Source organism: Chiloscyllium plagiosum, unplaced genomic scaffold (genome assembly GCF_037043375.1).
Source record: "Chiloscyllium plagiosum isolate Xiang-an unplaced genomic scaffold, Cpla_swu_hap1 HiC_scaffold_10, whole genome shotgun sequence".
Lineage (NCBI taxonomy): Eukaryota > Metazoa > Chordata > Chondrichthyes > Orectolobiformes > Hemiscylliidae > Chiloscyllium > Chiloscyllium plagiosum.
Window position 1 is genome coordinate 41,884,799 of NW_028270148.1, and position 15,760 is coordinate 41,900,558.

Sequence of the window (15,760 nt, forward strand, 5' to 3'; positions counted from 1 at the left end):
TTACATGCAAGTCCTTTGCCATTATAAGCACAACTAATGACCACAGATAATTAAAGTAAATTAAATACAATGCGGTCTTTATACTGAACCCTGGAGCAGTCCACTTTTTGCTGTTAATGAGTTAATACTCTTTATCAATTCATCCCAATTTTTATATATTCCATTCCGGTTAAATCTACCTGAAAATTCAAGTGTCAATCAAAATTAAAATACTCTTCTAAAGACAAAGTTACAAAGCAGCACTTCAAAGTTGCTCAGTTATTTTGGGGCTGAAAATGCGCAGCAGGTCAGGCAGCATCCAAGGAACAGGAGAATCGACATTTCGGGCATAAGCCTTTCTGTTCCTTGGATGCTGCCTGACCTGCTGCGCTTTTCCAGCAACACATTTTCAGCTCTGATCTCCAGCATCTGCAGTCCTCACTTTCTCCAATTATTTTGGGCTGCAGGCACTTCCATATGGACTCAATAATTACTCCCTGATGTCAAAGTAATTAACTAGTTAAAAGCTCAACTCAGGTGGGCTGTTCGGAGAATATACATTATGCATAAATTACTGTTAATCAGTAAACATCACAATAAGAAATTTCTCATTTAGATTTTATAGAGAGTCATACAGTCATAGATGTGTCAATTGATGTGCAATATTGTTCTGCTGTCGGCTCTTTGGATCACCACACTGTCTCAAAAGGGTTTTCATATACAAGATTTAATGTGGCCCCAAATATGCATTATAAAGTATTCAGATGAGCACATGGAAGCATTATAAATAGAATACATAATGGCTGACAGCTTAAGTATAACCACAGCTGAGTCAAACCATAAATCAATTTAGAGTTACCAAGTTTCTCTCTCATTATGACTTCACAAGCAAATATCAAATTTCAGTAAAGACAGCATCATAATGAAACTTGTTAACAGTACCCAAACCATACAAAATCTAAAATAACTATTGAAATTCAAGTATAAGGAACTGTAATCTTATAATTACATATGTGAAAATATTGTAAAATTAAAGCATTAAGTTTTATTTTCTCTAAAATGAAGGATAGGAAGCCTGTTCATTACTGCAAGTTTAATAAAGATATAGGGAGCCAGAAATAATGGCATCAGAAAGCATTCAGTAAAATGGTAAATATCATTCCACATCAAAATCTTATGTTGGTGCAGCTAATGAAATCAACTGAATCACTACAATTATAAATTATAATGAGCAATATATACTAGACGTATGTTGTTAAAATCTATTCAATCCTGCTTTCTACTCAACCAACCAATTATACTGATGTCTAAACAAAAGTTTTCAGATTCCAATTCTATGCACAACAAACTTAATTGCTCTCCTGTTGCAGCCAAAAGCCACTATCTGACCATCTCAATTGTTAAAGAAATACACACAGAAGTTAATGTATTGCTCTACATATTAGGGCAAGAATTATGACCCTCACACATACAGAGTCTTGCCTGACAAGAGTGCAGGGCCCTGTTTCAGATCTCTAAGTTATGTTCACATCTGGTCAATATCTACATTAGCAGTAGTATCTGTAACTTATATAGATAAGTCAGTTATTCAGTATGAAAACAGTGCAGCATTTTTCTCTAAAACCTCAACAGCAAGGAAGGAGGACTGGAAAAAGGTACCAAAAAACATTTTAAAGGTTGTTGAGTCAAACATCTAATTGTGTTCCTTTTTTAAAAAAATTGAGCAGTCAATATATAGAGCCAAGACAGATAAACCAGGACACTACAAATAGAAAATGATAAAAAAGACAACAGATAAATCAAGAACGAATTACAAGACAGATTTAGTTTCAACAGATTTGTTGTCATAGAAAGAAAAGCTAAGGGATGCAAGGTTAGTTAAGTCGGTCAAATTGTAGGGATATTGGACAGAAGAAAGCATGCATAGCAGGATCTTTCAAACTATGAATCAACACAGACTCTCAGAATCTCACATCACAGAAAACCATTTGTCCTCATTGGGAAAGCTAACCATTTAATGTTATTCCCCTGCTCTTTTACCATAACTCTGAATATTGATTAAGTCAGAGTTACACGCGATTGAATGCACAGACCACCTTAGCATTAATAAAACAGAGAAAGATAAGTAGGATTCTAAGCGTGAGACTGCCCATCGGATGACCAGCCTTTATTTGTAGTCTGTCCAGCATGGCAATTACCATGCTATAAGAATCTCCCTAAAAATTAAAATATTTGCCAATACCTGTAACCATTTTAGTGTTAGAAGTAACTGAAGTGGAAAAAAAGTTCCAGCAGAAAGGAGGAACTCCTATTTTGGTTGTACCTTTAGCAATGGCCTTGCAAGAGGTTTATTTAAACACAATACTGGAATCAAGAATTTATTACAAGTAGTAATAAGGACCTGTAGCTTATCATTGGAATAGCAAGAGTGACAAAGAAACCAAAACTGATGTTGGACCTCTAACAAAAATCTAGAATGCTGCCATGTATAAATGGTGGATCCTAAAGAAATGTTAACTCCAAAACAAAATGCTGTGCTGCACACGATTATTATTAATTGAGTTAATTCAAAGCTATTTCTCACTAACAGCAAACCCTTTTTTTGCATCTCTAAAACCTCGCAAGCCCTCTGAATGAGTTACTGCTTTTCGACATACGCCCACACACCATTTACTGGCTCTATAATTTACTCTGGTTTCAACTGACATCATAAATCAAAAAACCAAAGCTCAAGTGCATTGCAGAGGTCATCTGAACTCTGACATTAAATTAGTGGCCTCATTGCTCCTTTGAGCATCATAATGCATCCTACACAACATTAAAACAACCTTAACGACACCGAAAAGCAACACAGAAATTGCATTCACAAACCTGTGATTCAAAATTATATGCAAGTTACTTCTTCCAATAATAAGTTTGAATATATAACTTTAACTCAAGCCTTAGATTCAACGTGTTACAATGTTATAAGGAAATTCAGTTTTCAATAAGCTATTGTGGAATTATCTTGTAATATCCTGCCTAAAACCTGTTCCATGGTGCAATTAAACTGTACGTCTTACAATTTCTCACGTAATACTGATGTAAAATGGGTACTATAGCAGTGCCAAATTTCCATCCTTTCACTTTCCTGGGAAGCAACTCTCAGCTGCAGACCAACAGCAAGCAAAAACATTTTTCTTTATTTATAAAGAAGTCAGGTGACCCAATGAATTAACTAAAATTTTCAACAAGAGAACGAACTATCCAGTTGTACTTTTAACATTTTAGCAATCTGAGATTAACAACCAATGCACATTACATTTAATGCAAGAAGCTGTATTTTCAAAAGCAATGCAAGCAGACAGTATAAATACACAGTTTCAACTATTTCATTGTCACATTACAGCAAAACAACCTTTACCAGAGTTAACATCTCACTATAAAAGAAATTCAAATATAAATATTGTTTCAAAGCAAATATCAAAATTATAGCAAGTAGAAGGTTAAAAATGTTTGCAAGCTAGTGCAACAGTTGCAGTGTTACAATTTAATCATAACCAAAAGCCGGTGTTGGACAAGGGCAATTATAAGACCCTATTATAGAAAGGTGCCATTTAGAATTAAATGAAAATTTCCATAGCACGTACACAGCATGGCATTTTTAAACAACTGCTGTTACTGTAACAACATTGCCTTGATCAGAAATTTAGTTCACTCATTGAGGAAAGTTGATCAAAAATGGTAATGGCAAGTATTATCACACTTCCATTCACAACACATCAAATTGACAATACTGACAGCACTTTATAAAAATTCTCCAATCATTTATGAATGATGTGTCATTAACATTATTACAACAATATTTCCTTTTGTAGATAACTTCAGAACCGGGGCATTGTTTTATAATTAAAGGTCACCTTTTCAGGACAGAAATGAGGAATTAGTTCAACTTTGGAACACTGCCTCAGAAGGCAGTGGATGGGAAGATCAGTCAATATTTTTAAGATGTGTTTTTAGGCAGAGGAATCAAGAATTACTGGAGATAGATGGGAGTATGGACTTTGAAACACAGACCAGCCATGATCTTATTGAATGGCACAGCAAGTTTGAGGGACCACATGATCAACTTTTGCACCTATTTCATTACAGGGAAAGAGGAGGGAGAGAGTTGCCCATGTTTAGAAAAATTGCACCCCAAGAACAGCTAAATTGCAAATAATTCATAGTTATGATCAAGACTAGGATTTCAAAAATATGGTTTATGAAAATATTATCTTAAAAATACAACACAGGTAGTTCTGCTATAATTCATAAGTGATTGACAATTTGTGGATGTTGGATGACACAAACTTTCTACTGAATGGGTACGGCAATTTTCTATTAGTGATCTACTATAGTGTGAGGTGACAGAGGAATACAACTGTCACGTTACAGCAGAATGATCTGTACCAGGATTAACATATCACCACAAAATAAAGATATTTAAATGCCAAAAGAAATGAATGTTTTAAAGTTGTGATATTTCATTAGAAAAGTTTATATAGTCGCAGAGAGGACTATGGAAAAGGAAAAGTCAAGGTTAGGAAAGTGCAAATATAGAAAAGTACGATTTCTGTTTATGACTTTCAATTGGGGTATAATACTGCAGATGCTTGAAATCTGAAGCAAACTGTTTGTGACCTTGTTTATCTTCCTCTCCCCAATCTTCTTGCTTTGGATTCCCCAGTGAAGGCATGTCTCTGTTTCTATCTCATAAAAGCATAATCATCTCAAAATCACTCAATTTCCTAAACTCATGGAGCACAAATCAAGTTGATGCAATTTATCCTCAAGGTAATCCTTTTAGGTATGGTTGCATTTTGGTGATTCTGCATGGTGCTATTACAAAGGATAATATGCATCTGTCCTGAGATTCAGTGCCCGAAACAAATGCAATATTCCAGACCCAAGGTTCATACCACTGAAACATCAGTTAAGAATTTCAACTAATTTGACAAAGATGAGTGATCTATTACGCCCTTTTTAAATAGTTCATGAGCATTTAACAATTTACATACAAGCCCATTTCGATCTCTTGGCTCTGTCTCAACTCCTAACCTCCTGACCATACAAAAAACCTTCCAGAGTTGTGAAACCCTAATTTGCCTTTTTCAGATCCAAACAATTTCACGTTATTTCCTGACTGAATTGCATCTCTCACATTTTGCCAACAAGCCCCTAGAGAACATGATGCCACTAGAGAACAAATCCTTTTACCACTACTTTCCAACCAATCCGTAATTTTATGTCATCCATAATTCCATATATTCTGATTTATTCTTAATAATCTATTGTGCAGAACCTTACCAAATTGTTTCTGGAAATCCAAACAGACAAACCCCACAGACAATTACTTGTCCAGTATGTTAGCAACCTTCTCATTAAATTCACCAAGCTTCGTGAGTCATAGAGATATACAGCACAGAAACAGATCCTTTGGTCTAACTCATCCATGCTGACCAGATATCCCAGCCCAATCTAATCCCACCTGCCAGACATGACAAAACCAAGGTGAGTATCTGTCCAAATGCTCATCACTTGATCTTCATATTAAAGCAGCAGGCCTGCAGGTGCCAATATTTTTTTCTTCCCTACTTCAATAACAAGTGGTATTTGCAATTTTCTGAATCCAAAAGGTATGACACTGGAACAGAACATTTTAAAAAATTATTCATTATTTCTGTAATAATTTTATACCCTCATTACAGTTAATGTCCACTTAAAATATTAAAATCTACAAATACTGTGGATTAAAAAGCTTGAAAGTGAGGTCAGACCAGAGAGAGTTTTATTTGTCAGGCAGAGACAGAATGGGCTGAATAGACAATAGGTGCAGGAGTAGGCCATTCTGCCCTTCAAGCCTGCACCACCATTCAATATGATCATGGCTGATCATCCTTAATCAGTATCCTGTTCCTGCCTTATCTCCATAACCCTTGATTCCACTATCCTTGAGAGCTCTATCCAACTCTTTCTTAAATGAATCCAGAGACTGGGCCTCCACTGCCTTCTGGGGCAGAGCATTCCACACAGCCACCACTCTCTGGGTGAAGACGTTTCTCCTCATCTCTGTCCTAAATGGTCTACCCGGTATTTTCAAGCTCTGTCCTCTGGTTCGGCACTCACCCATCAGCGGAAACATGTTTCCTGCCTCCAGAGTGTCCAATCCTTTAATAATCTTATATGTCTCAATTAGATCCCCTCTCAGTCTTCTAAACTCAAGGGCATACAAGCCCAGTCGCTCCAGTCTTTCAGCGTAAGGTAGTCCCATCATTCCAGGAATTGACCTCGTGAACCTACACTGCACTCCCTCAATAGCCAGAATGTCTTTCCTCAAATTAGGAGACCAGAACTGCACACAGTACTCCAGGTGTGGTCTCACCAGGGCCCTGTACAGCTGCAGAAGAACCTCTTCACTTCTATACTCAATCCTCTTGTTATGAAGGCCAGCATGCTATTAGCCTTTTTCACGACCTGCTGTACCTGCATGCTTAACTTCATTGACTGGTGGACAAAAACACCCAGATCTCTTTGTACTGCCCCTTTACCTAAATTGCCTTCCTGTTCTTGCCACCAAAGTGGATAACCATACATTTATCCACATTAAACTGCATCTGCCATGTATCTGACCACTCACCTAAACTGTCCAGGTCACCCTGTAATCTCCTAACATCTTCCTCACATTTCACCCTGCCACCCAGCTTAGTATCACCAGCAAATTTGCTAATGTTATTACTAATACTATCTTCTATATCATTAACATATATTGTAAAAAGCTGCGGTCCCAGCACGGATCCCTGCGGTACCCCACTGGTCACTGCCTGCCATTCTGAAACGGAGCCGTTTATCACTACTCTTTGTTTCCTATCAGCCAACCAACTTTCAATCCAAGTTATTACTTTGCCCCCAATACCATACACCCTAATTTTGCTCACTAACCTCCTATGTGGGACTTTATCAAAAGCTTTCTGAAAGTCCAGGTACACTACATCTACTGGATCTCCCTCGTCCATCTTCAGAGTTACATCCCCAGAAAATTCCAGAAGATTAGTCAAGCATGATTTCCCCTTCATAAATCCATGCTGACTCTGACCTATCCTGTTACCACTATCCAGATGTGTCGTGACTTCATCCTTTATAATACACTCCAGCATCTTTCCCACCACTGAGGTCAGACTAACTGGTCTATAATTTCCTGCTTTCTCTCTCCCACCTTTCTTAAAAAGTGGTACAACATTAGCCACCCTCCAATCCGCAGGAACTGATCCCGAATCTATCGAACTCTGGAAAATAATCACCAACGCATCCACAATTTCTCGAGCCACCTCCTTCAGTACCCTGGGATGGCTGCCTCTATATCATAATTTCTATGGTTCTACGAGTACTTTATTATGAAATGTATCAAGTCCTGGAGATTTGCTCATCTTAAGTCACTTTTTAAAAACTATTTCTATAACCTATGCTAAAATGATTACATTTCTCTCCAATGTCATATTTTTATATTACCCTCCACTATTTTGCCCACGTTTTCCAAGGAACAAATCTAGCACGTCCTATAACACCGATATCCATTTTTCAAGGCCCTATATTTGCTTTTCCCCCATGTATCTTACAAATAATTTCACCGCTAGCTTTCACATTTTCCATTTTTTCATATTCACATTTCTCTCCATTTTAAAAGAAAAACAATCTATACTGAGCTTCTCCATCTTGTTTTGCACATATCTTTCTTTTAGCTTTGTTATTTCTTCTCGCAGCAGCTGCTTATATGTGTAATGGTCTCTACATTTTAAGGGCACGTACTGGCTTCCCATGAAGAAAAGTATGTATGTCACAACTTCCCACTGTTTGGCTGCAGGTTTAATCTTGAGAAGTTCAGCCAAGTTTACTAATATCAACTGATTTCCTATCCATAGAAAATCTGCTTTACTTCTATGCAATTCATACTTCTCACACAAAATTAATATCCAATTCAATTCTATGATTATGCTTAACTCAAAAATGTCAATTACTTCTGCCTTAATCATCACTAAATCCTGTTCCAAAACCTGTTCTAATGCATATAACATAGAATTCCATAAAACATACACAACAGAAAAAAGCTCTTCAACCCACCTATGCCAACATTTACATTTCACTCAAGTCTCCTGATCTAACTTTCTAATCTAAGTTTCTTCTGACTCATATGCACGTTTATCTTCTCCTTAAACACTTACAGAATTCACAGTGGGTTCCATATTCTCAAAATTCTCTTAGAAGTTTGTTTTAAATTCTCTACTTGATTTCTTGGTGACTATTTTAAGGGGCTTTTGGCTTTATTCTTCCCTACAAGTGCCGACATTCTAACCCCAAAATTCATTGAAGCTGGAAATTAAGCATCAGGATCATGACACATAATTAATCTGCAACTATTTCTTCCAATGCAGGCAACAGGCAAACCTGTTACATACTTGCAGCATGCAGCCAGCATATATTACATTTAAGTGGCCGAACAGGGATGCAGGATTATGAGACCTGATGAGTTCAAGCCATCCTGTACTACAAGGCAGCAAATACGTCAAAGTGGTGGCGCATTTTGACTTGAGTAGACGCTGGCAGTGGCTGGGAAGAATGTCTGCCCTGACAGTTATTATGGAACAAGAGGAGACAGCATGGGCTGCAAGGTTCTCCTGATGCAGAACTGAAAGCCTTGTTAGAAAAGAAATAAGGAATTCAGGAAACTTCCCAGATAGGAAGACAGAAGCAGATACCTTTGTGGTCAAGACCAGCAGTCTAGCCTGATGGCCTGGACGCAGTACTCCAAGTTGTTCAATGGTCTCTGATAAAATACAGAGTTATGAAAATCTGTTTGGGTCTGTCTTTAGTGTATGAATAAAGAATAAAAAGGTCATATGAACTGTTCCAAATTCTAGATGGCTTGGTAATTTTTTTTGGTGGTGGAGTGTGGTGGGGGTGGGGGTTGGGACAACATGCTAGTTTGTTGTACTGGGAAGGTGCAAGGTGTTCACACAACGACAAAAACATCTGTGTCCAGGAGACAGACAGTTAGTCTCCAAAGGCCCAGGAAGATGTTGGCAATGTCAAGTTTTGTAAGTGGTTGTACTTTCAACTATTCTTCTCACATTCATCAAGATTGGGATGCAAGAAACAGACTCAAGAAAGGCACACCAATTTGTACAGCATGAGAAGAGGGTACCACTAGTTGTACCATCATTGGTGTGGAGAAATTGTAGGAACAGGTAACTGTCAATCTTAGTTCTCCAAGTAGGCAAGTAAACTCTGACCAGTCAGAATATTGACATGGGAATTCATGACTGCTACCCCTTTATTTTTGACAGTGAAAGTGACACAAAATATATACTAATTCTTTTTGTTGAGATAAAACTCCGTCCTGTGTTAATATACAGTTTCCAGCATGTACAAATACATCATGCTGTAAGCTCAATTAATAATAATTTTAAATTGATTTTTCTTATCATTCTTAGCACAGTCCTGATTATTTAATGAATGTTGCCCAAAAGCAGAACACATCTAACGTTGGACATGGCATTCTAAGGGTTTGCTGCTGGGAATGATCAATAGGATGCGGTGATGAATATACTGTAGTCCAACAGTCATTATGACATGTTGGATACTTATCTGGCATTATACCAGTACTGAAAGCCAGATCGCATTATTTACTAAGGTAGCCATTATCACACAGGATTGTGAGAAATCGAGAAAACTGAACACAGCACTTGAATGGTGGTGTCAAAGGCATTGGGTTTACAGTGAACATAGGTTAAGAACCTATCATCAAAAATGCAAGTGGAGAAGTCAATGAAGAAAGGTTGGAGATGAACTCTGAAAGCAAAGCGGGGGGGCACATATCTGAGGTAATGTTGAAAAATCTCTCCAGTTTAAAATCTAATTCTTCCAACGATTCAAACTTCCATGCTTGCATTTACAATGAACTCATCTTTCTACAACTGAAGGCTTGCACCACATCCCAATACAAAGCCTTTAGCATACGCTTGTGAGTGAGTGTGCTTGTTATGGGTAAAGGAACAAATAAAAGGTTACAAGTCCATGGAGGTTACTACCTGGTTGGCTGGCTTGGAGTGCAATGGAATAGTTCAGCCTAAAAGTAGCAAATGCTTGCAAGAGTTGGGTTGGGGTTGGGGTTGGAGAAATGGGGAAAGAGAGAGAGTGTATATTGGGGGAGGAAGGTATGTGAAAGAAAGAAAGAGTGTGGGGGGGGGGGGTAAGGGAGAGAAAGAGTGGGGGGGGGGGTAAGGGAGAGAAAGAGTGGGGGGGGGGTAAGGGAGAGAAAGAGTGGGGGCGGGTAAGGGAGAGAAAGAGTGGGGGCGGGTAAGGGAGAGAAAGAGTGGGGGCGGGTAAGGGAGAGAAAGAGTGGGGGCGGGTAAGGGAGAGAAAGAGTGGGGGCGGGTAAGGGAGAGAAAGAGTGGGGGCGGGTAAGGGAGAGAAAGAGTGGGGGCGGGTAAGGGAGAGAAAGAGTGGGGGCGGGTAAGGGAGAGAAAGAGTGGGGGCGGGTAAGGGAGAGAAAGAGTGGGGGCGGGTAAGGGAGAGAAAGAGTGGGGGCGGGTAAGGGAGAGAAAGAGTGGGGGCGGGTAAGGGAGAGAAAGAGTGGGGGCGGGTAAGGGAGAGAAAGAGTGGGGGCGGGTAAGGGAGAGAAAGAGTGGGGGCGGGTAAGGGAGAGAAAGAGTGGGGGCGGGTAAGGGAGAGAAAGAGTGGGGGCGGGTAAGGGAGAGAAAGAGTGGGGGCGGGTAAGGGAGAGAAAGAGTGGGGGCGGGTAAGGGAGAGAAAGAGTGGGGGCGGGTAAGGGAGAGAAAGAGTGGGGGCGGGTAAGGGAGAGAAAGAGTGGGGGCGGGTAAGGGAGAGAAAGAGTGGGGGCGGGTAAGGGAGAGAAAGAGTGGGGGCGGGTAAGGGAGAGAAAGAGTGGGGGCGGGTAAGGGAGAGAAAGAGTGGGGGCGGGTAAGGGAGAGAAAGAGTGGGGGCGGGTAAGGGAGAGAAAGAGTGGGGGGGGGTAAGGGAGAGAAAGAGTGGGGGGGGTAAGGGAGAGAAAGAGTGGGGGGGGTAAGGGAGAGAAAGAGTGGGGGGGTAAGAGAGAGAGAGAGAGAGAGAGTGGGGGGGGAGGGAAGTAAGGGAGAGAGAGAAAGAGAATGGGGAAAGGAAGGTAGGCGAGAGACAGAATGAGTGCGGGGGAGCGGGGGGGGGGGAAGAGAGAGAGTTGGTGAGGAACAGAGAGAAATGAGAATGTGGTGGTTGTGGGGGTGGGGGTGGTGGGGGTGGGGGTGTAGGGGACGATATGAGAGAGTGCGCGGTGAGGTGACACTAGGACCCGGAGGCGGGTCTGCCCGCCGGTGCGGAGCCGCTCGGACATGATTCTCGGTTGCGGCGCGGCCGCAAAATCCACAAGCGGCCGCAAGAGGAAATTTTTTTTAAAAAACAACCCGAATAGAGAGAGAGAGAGAGAGAAACACCCCCAGTCAGAAAACAGCAGCAGCATCCTCCTGAGACTCCCCCACTCCCCAATACTCAGGCCGTGTCCGAGCAGCACTGAGCCCCTGTCAGCTCCTGTAACCCCGGCCCCCAACTAACTCCAGCAAACACCGAGAGAGAGAGAGTTCACTGACCTCCCCCACACCAGGATCCTACCGTTTTTTTTAAATCCCTTCACACACACACAACCGCGAGAGGAAGGCATTTCTCTCTTTTTTCCCCTCTTTTTAGATATTCCCTTTCCCCTCCGCCAGCGGTTAAAATCTCAGCCCCTCTCCACCGCAGCGCTGCTTTTCCCCGTTTTTTTTAAAAAAAATAACTCACCCAAACTGCCGGCGAAACCGTCCATTCTCGGGGAGAGCGATAATCCTGCGCCTGTCCTGACGGGCGTCGTGCCGTACCCCGCGCTCACTCTCCGGTCGCCTCTTTCCTTTTATTTTAAATTCTTCCTCCCTTCCTTTATTTCTCCCCCTCCCCGGGCACGGCGCTCCGATTCACACTGACCGCTGAGGAACCCGCACCGCCGCCTCAGCTTCATTTGCTGCCTGATGATGTTCGTCAGTCAGACCCGCACGTTTCCCTCCTCCCCGCCTTCCCCAGCCCCCTCCACCCCCGCTCGCCCCGTATCGAGAACGCGCTCATCCCCTCCCGGCCTCCGTCTCCACTCCGCGCACAATGCTGCACATGCTCTTTCCTGGACCTACAGCCTGCTGGGAATTGTAGTTCCCACTCCACCTCTCTGAACTGTACTTGTAGAGAAGGCTGCATGGCTAGTTTGTGATGCTGGATGGTTGGGTTTAATTCCCACGACAGCTCAGGTTGCCATGAAAGATTAGATTCCCTACAGTATGGAAACAGGCCATTTGGCCCAACAAGTCCGCAAAGACATTCCAAAGAGTAACCCACCAAGACTCATTCTCCTCCCCTATATTTACCAATATGTATATATGTACATTAATGCACCTAACACTATGGGCAAATTTAGCATGACCAGTTCACCGAACCTACACATCTTTGGATTGTGGGAGGAAACCCACGCAGACACGGGAGAAAAGTGCAAACTCCACACAGACAGTAGCCTAAGGCTATAGGATTGAACCTGGGTCCCTGGCGCTGTGAAGCAGCAGTGCTAACCACTGAGCCACAGTGCCACCCATTCTTAATCTCTTCCCCTTGCCTGAGGCATAGAGTGCCCCCCTGGATTAAAGCCTGTGGTCTGGTAAGAATATGGCAGCTTTTAGTCCCTTCAGACTAAAGGTGCCTCCACACTGGTGTTGTGAGTCCTGAGGTGTCTAAACAGTCCAATGTTGGAGTCAAAAGGTGTGGTGCTGAAAAAGCACAGCCAGTCAGGCAGCATTCAAGGAGCAGGAGAATCAATGTTTCGAGCATAAGGAGTGTGGGGGAGGTCCGAGGTGGGTGGAGCTAGGGGAAGGTAGCTGGGAATACTTGGTAGATGAAGGTGGGGGCTGATGGTGATAGGTCAGAGCAGAGTGTGGAGCGGATAGGTGGGAAAGAAGATGGAAAGTAGGACGGTTCAAGAGGGTGGTGCCAAGTTGGAGAGTTGAATCTGGGATAAAGTGGGGGAGGGGAGATGAGGAAACTGGTGTAATCAACATTGATTCCGTGTGGTTGAAGATGAAGGCAGCAGATGAAGCATTCTTCCTCCAGGCGCTATGTGGCTCGAATCTAGCAGTGAAGGAGCCCCAAGACTTGCATATCCTTGGCAGAGTGGGAGGGGGGTTTGAAGTGTTCAGCCACAGTGGTGAGGTTGTTTAGTGTGTGTGTCCCAGAGATGTTCTCTGAAACATAGAACATAGAACATAGAAGAATACAGCGCAGTACAGGCCCTTTGGCCCTCGATGTTGCGCCGATCCAAGCCCACCTAACCTATACTAACCCACTATCCTCCATATACCTATCCAATGCCCGCTTAAATGCCCATAAAGAGGGAGAGTCCACCACTGCTACTGGCAGGGCATTCCATGAACTTACGACTCGCTGAGTGAAGAACCTACCCCTAACTTCAGTCCTATATCTACCCCCCCTTAATTTAAAGCTATGCCCCCTTGTAATACCCGACTCCATACGCGGGAAAAGGTTCACACTGTCAACCCTATCTAACCCCCTAATCATCTTGTACACCTCAATCAAGTCACCCCTAAACCTTCTTTTCTCTAATGAAAACAGGCCCAAGTGTCTCAGTCTTTCCTCATACGATCTTCCTTCCATACCAGGCAACATCCTGGTAAACCTCCTCTGCACCCGTTCCAGTGCCTCCACGTCCTTCCTATAGTATGGCGACCAAAACTGCACACAATATTCCAGATGCGGCCGCACCAGAGTCTTATACAACTGCATCATGACCTCAGGACTCCGGAACTCAATTCCTCTACCAATAAAAGCCAGTACGCCATATGCCTTCCTCACCGCACTATTTACCTGGGTGGCAACTTTCAGAGATCTGTGTACATGGACACCAAGATCCCTCTGCTCATCCACACTACCAAGTATCCGACCATTAGCCCAGTACCCCATCTTTTTGTTATTCTTCCCAAAGTGAATCACCTCACACTTAGCTACATTGAATTCCATTTGCCACCTTTCTGCCCAGCTCTGCAGCTTCTCTATATCCTGCTGTAACCTGCCACATCCTTCCTCACTGTCAACAACTCCTCCGACTCCGAAACGTTCTGCAAGTTGGCGTCCTGTCTCCATGTAGAGGGGACCACATCAGAGCACTGGACACAGTAGATAACGTGTGTGAAGGTGCAGGAAAATCTCTGTTGGATGTGGAAGAATCCTTTGGGGCCTTAGCTGGAGGTGAGGGGGAGGTGTGGGAACAGGTTTTATCATTCTTGCAGTGCCAATGAAAGGTGTTGGGAGTGGAGGGTGGGCTGGCAGGGGGCTTGGACCTAACAAGAGAGTTCCGGAGGGAATGGTCTCTGCAGAACACAGATAGGGGTAGGGAAGGAAATATACCTCTGGTGGTGGGGTCTGTTTGTAGGTGGTGGAAATGGCAGAGGATGGTGTGTAGTATCGAGAGGTCGGTGGGGTGAAAGGTGACAACCAGAGGGGTACTGTCTTTGTTGCGATGGGCGGGGTGGTTTTCAAGATTGGAGATCTGGGAAGTGGAGGAGATACGCTGGAGGACATCGTTGACCAAGTGGGAGGGGAAATTGCAGTCCTTGAAGAAGGATGCTACCTGGGATGTTCTATGGTGGAATTGGTCCTCCTGGGAGCAGAAGCAGCAGAGGAATTGGGAGCAAGGGATGGCATTTTTATAGGAGGCAGGGTGGGAGGAGGTGTAGTCAAGGTAGCTGTGAGAATTGGTGGGTTTGAAGTAGATCTCCGTGTTGAGGCAGTCACCGGAAATGGAGACGGAGAGGACAAGGAAGGGGAGAGAGGTGTCCGAGATAGTCCGGGTGAACTTGATGTCAGGGTGGAAGGTGTTAGTGAAGATGATGAACTGTTCAACCTCCTTATGGGACCATGAGGTGGCACCTATACACTCATTGATGTAGCGGAGGAAAAGGTGGGGAATGATGCTGGTGGAGCTGAAAAGATGAACTGTTCCACAAACCCAATGAATAGGCAGGCATAGCTGGGACACATGTGGGTGCCTATGGCTACCTGTTTGGTCTGGAGGAGGTGGGTATTGACTTGTTCAGTCAATCAAATGAGTGTGTCAGTGGAAGGGTACTGGTTGGGTTGACAGGAAAGGAAGAAACGGAGGGCTTGGAGGCCTTTGTCATGATGGATGGATGTGTATAGGGACTGGATGTCCATGGTGAAGATGAGGCATTGGGGGTCATGCAACCGAAAGTCATGGAGGAGGTGGAGGGTGTGGATGGTGTCCCGAATGTATGTGGGAGATCCTGGACCAACGGGGACAGGACAGTGTCAAGGTATGCAGAGGTAGTTTCATTGGGGCAGGAGCAGGTTGAGACAATGGATCAACCGAGGCAGTCAGGTTTGTGAATTTTGAGAAAGATGTAGAACCGGGCGGTGCGGAGTTTCCGGACGATGAGGTTGGAGGCTGTTGGTGGGAGATCCCCTGAGGTGATGACATTGTGGGTTGTCTGGGGGATGATAGTTTGGTGATGGGAGATGAGGTCGTGGTCAAGGAGGCAGTAGGAGGAGGTGTCCATGAGTTGGTGCCTGGCTTCAGCGGGGTAGATATTAGTGTACCAAACTACCACTGCTCCCCTGCTTGTCTGTTGGTTTGATGGTAAGGTTGGGGTTGGAGGGCTGTGCGTTG

General features: G+C 43.2%; 1 protein-coding gene across 1 annotated transcript in view; it reads right to left on the reverse strand.

Moving 5' to 3' along the window:
• eml4 (EMAP like 4) overlaps nt 1-12,044 on the reverse strand; it is a 301,178-nt gene extending 289,134 nt beyond the window's left edge. Inside the window, exon 1 of the mRNA XM_043695706.2 lies at nt 11,827-12,044. Coding sequence (XP_043551641.1) covers nt 11,827-11,851 — 25 coding nt within the window. The 5' untranslated portion in view covers nt 11,852-12,044. The remainder of the gene's footprint in view (nt 1-11,826) is intronic.
• Nucleotides 12,045-15,760: the final 3,716 nt, after the last annotated feature.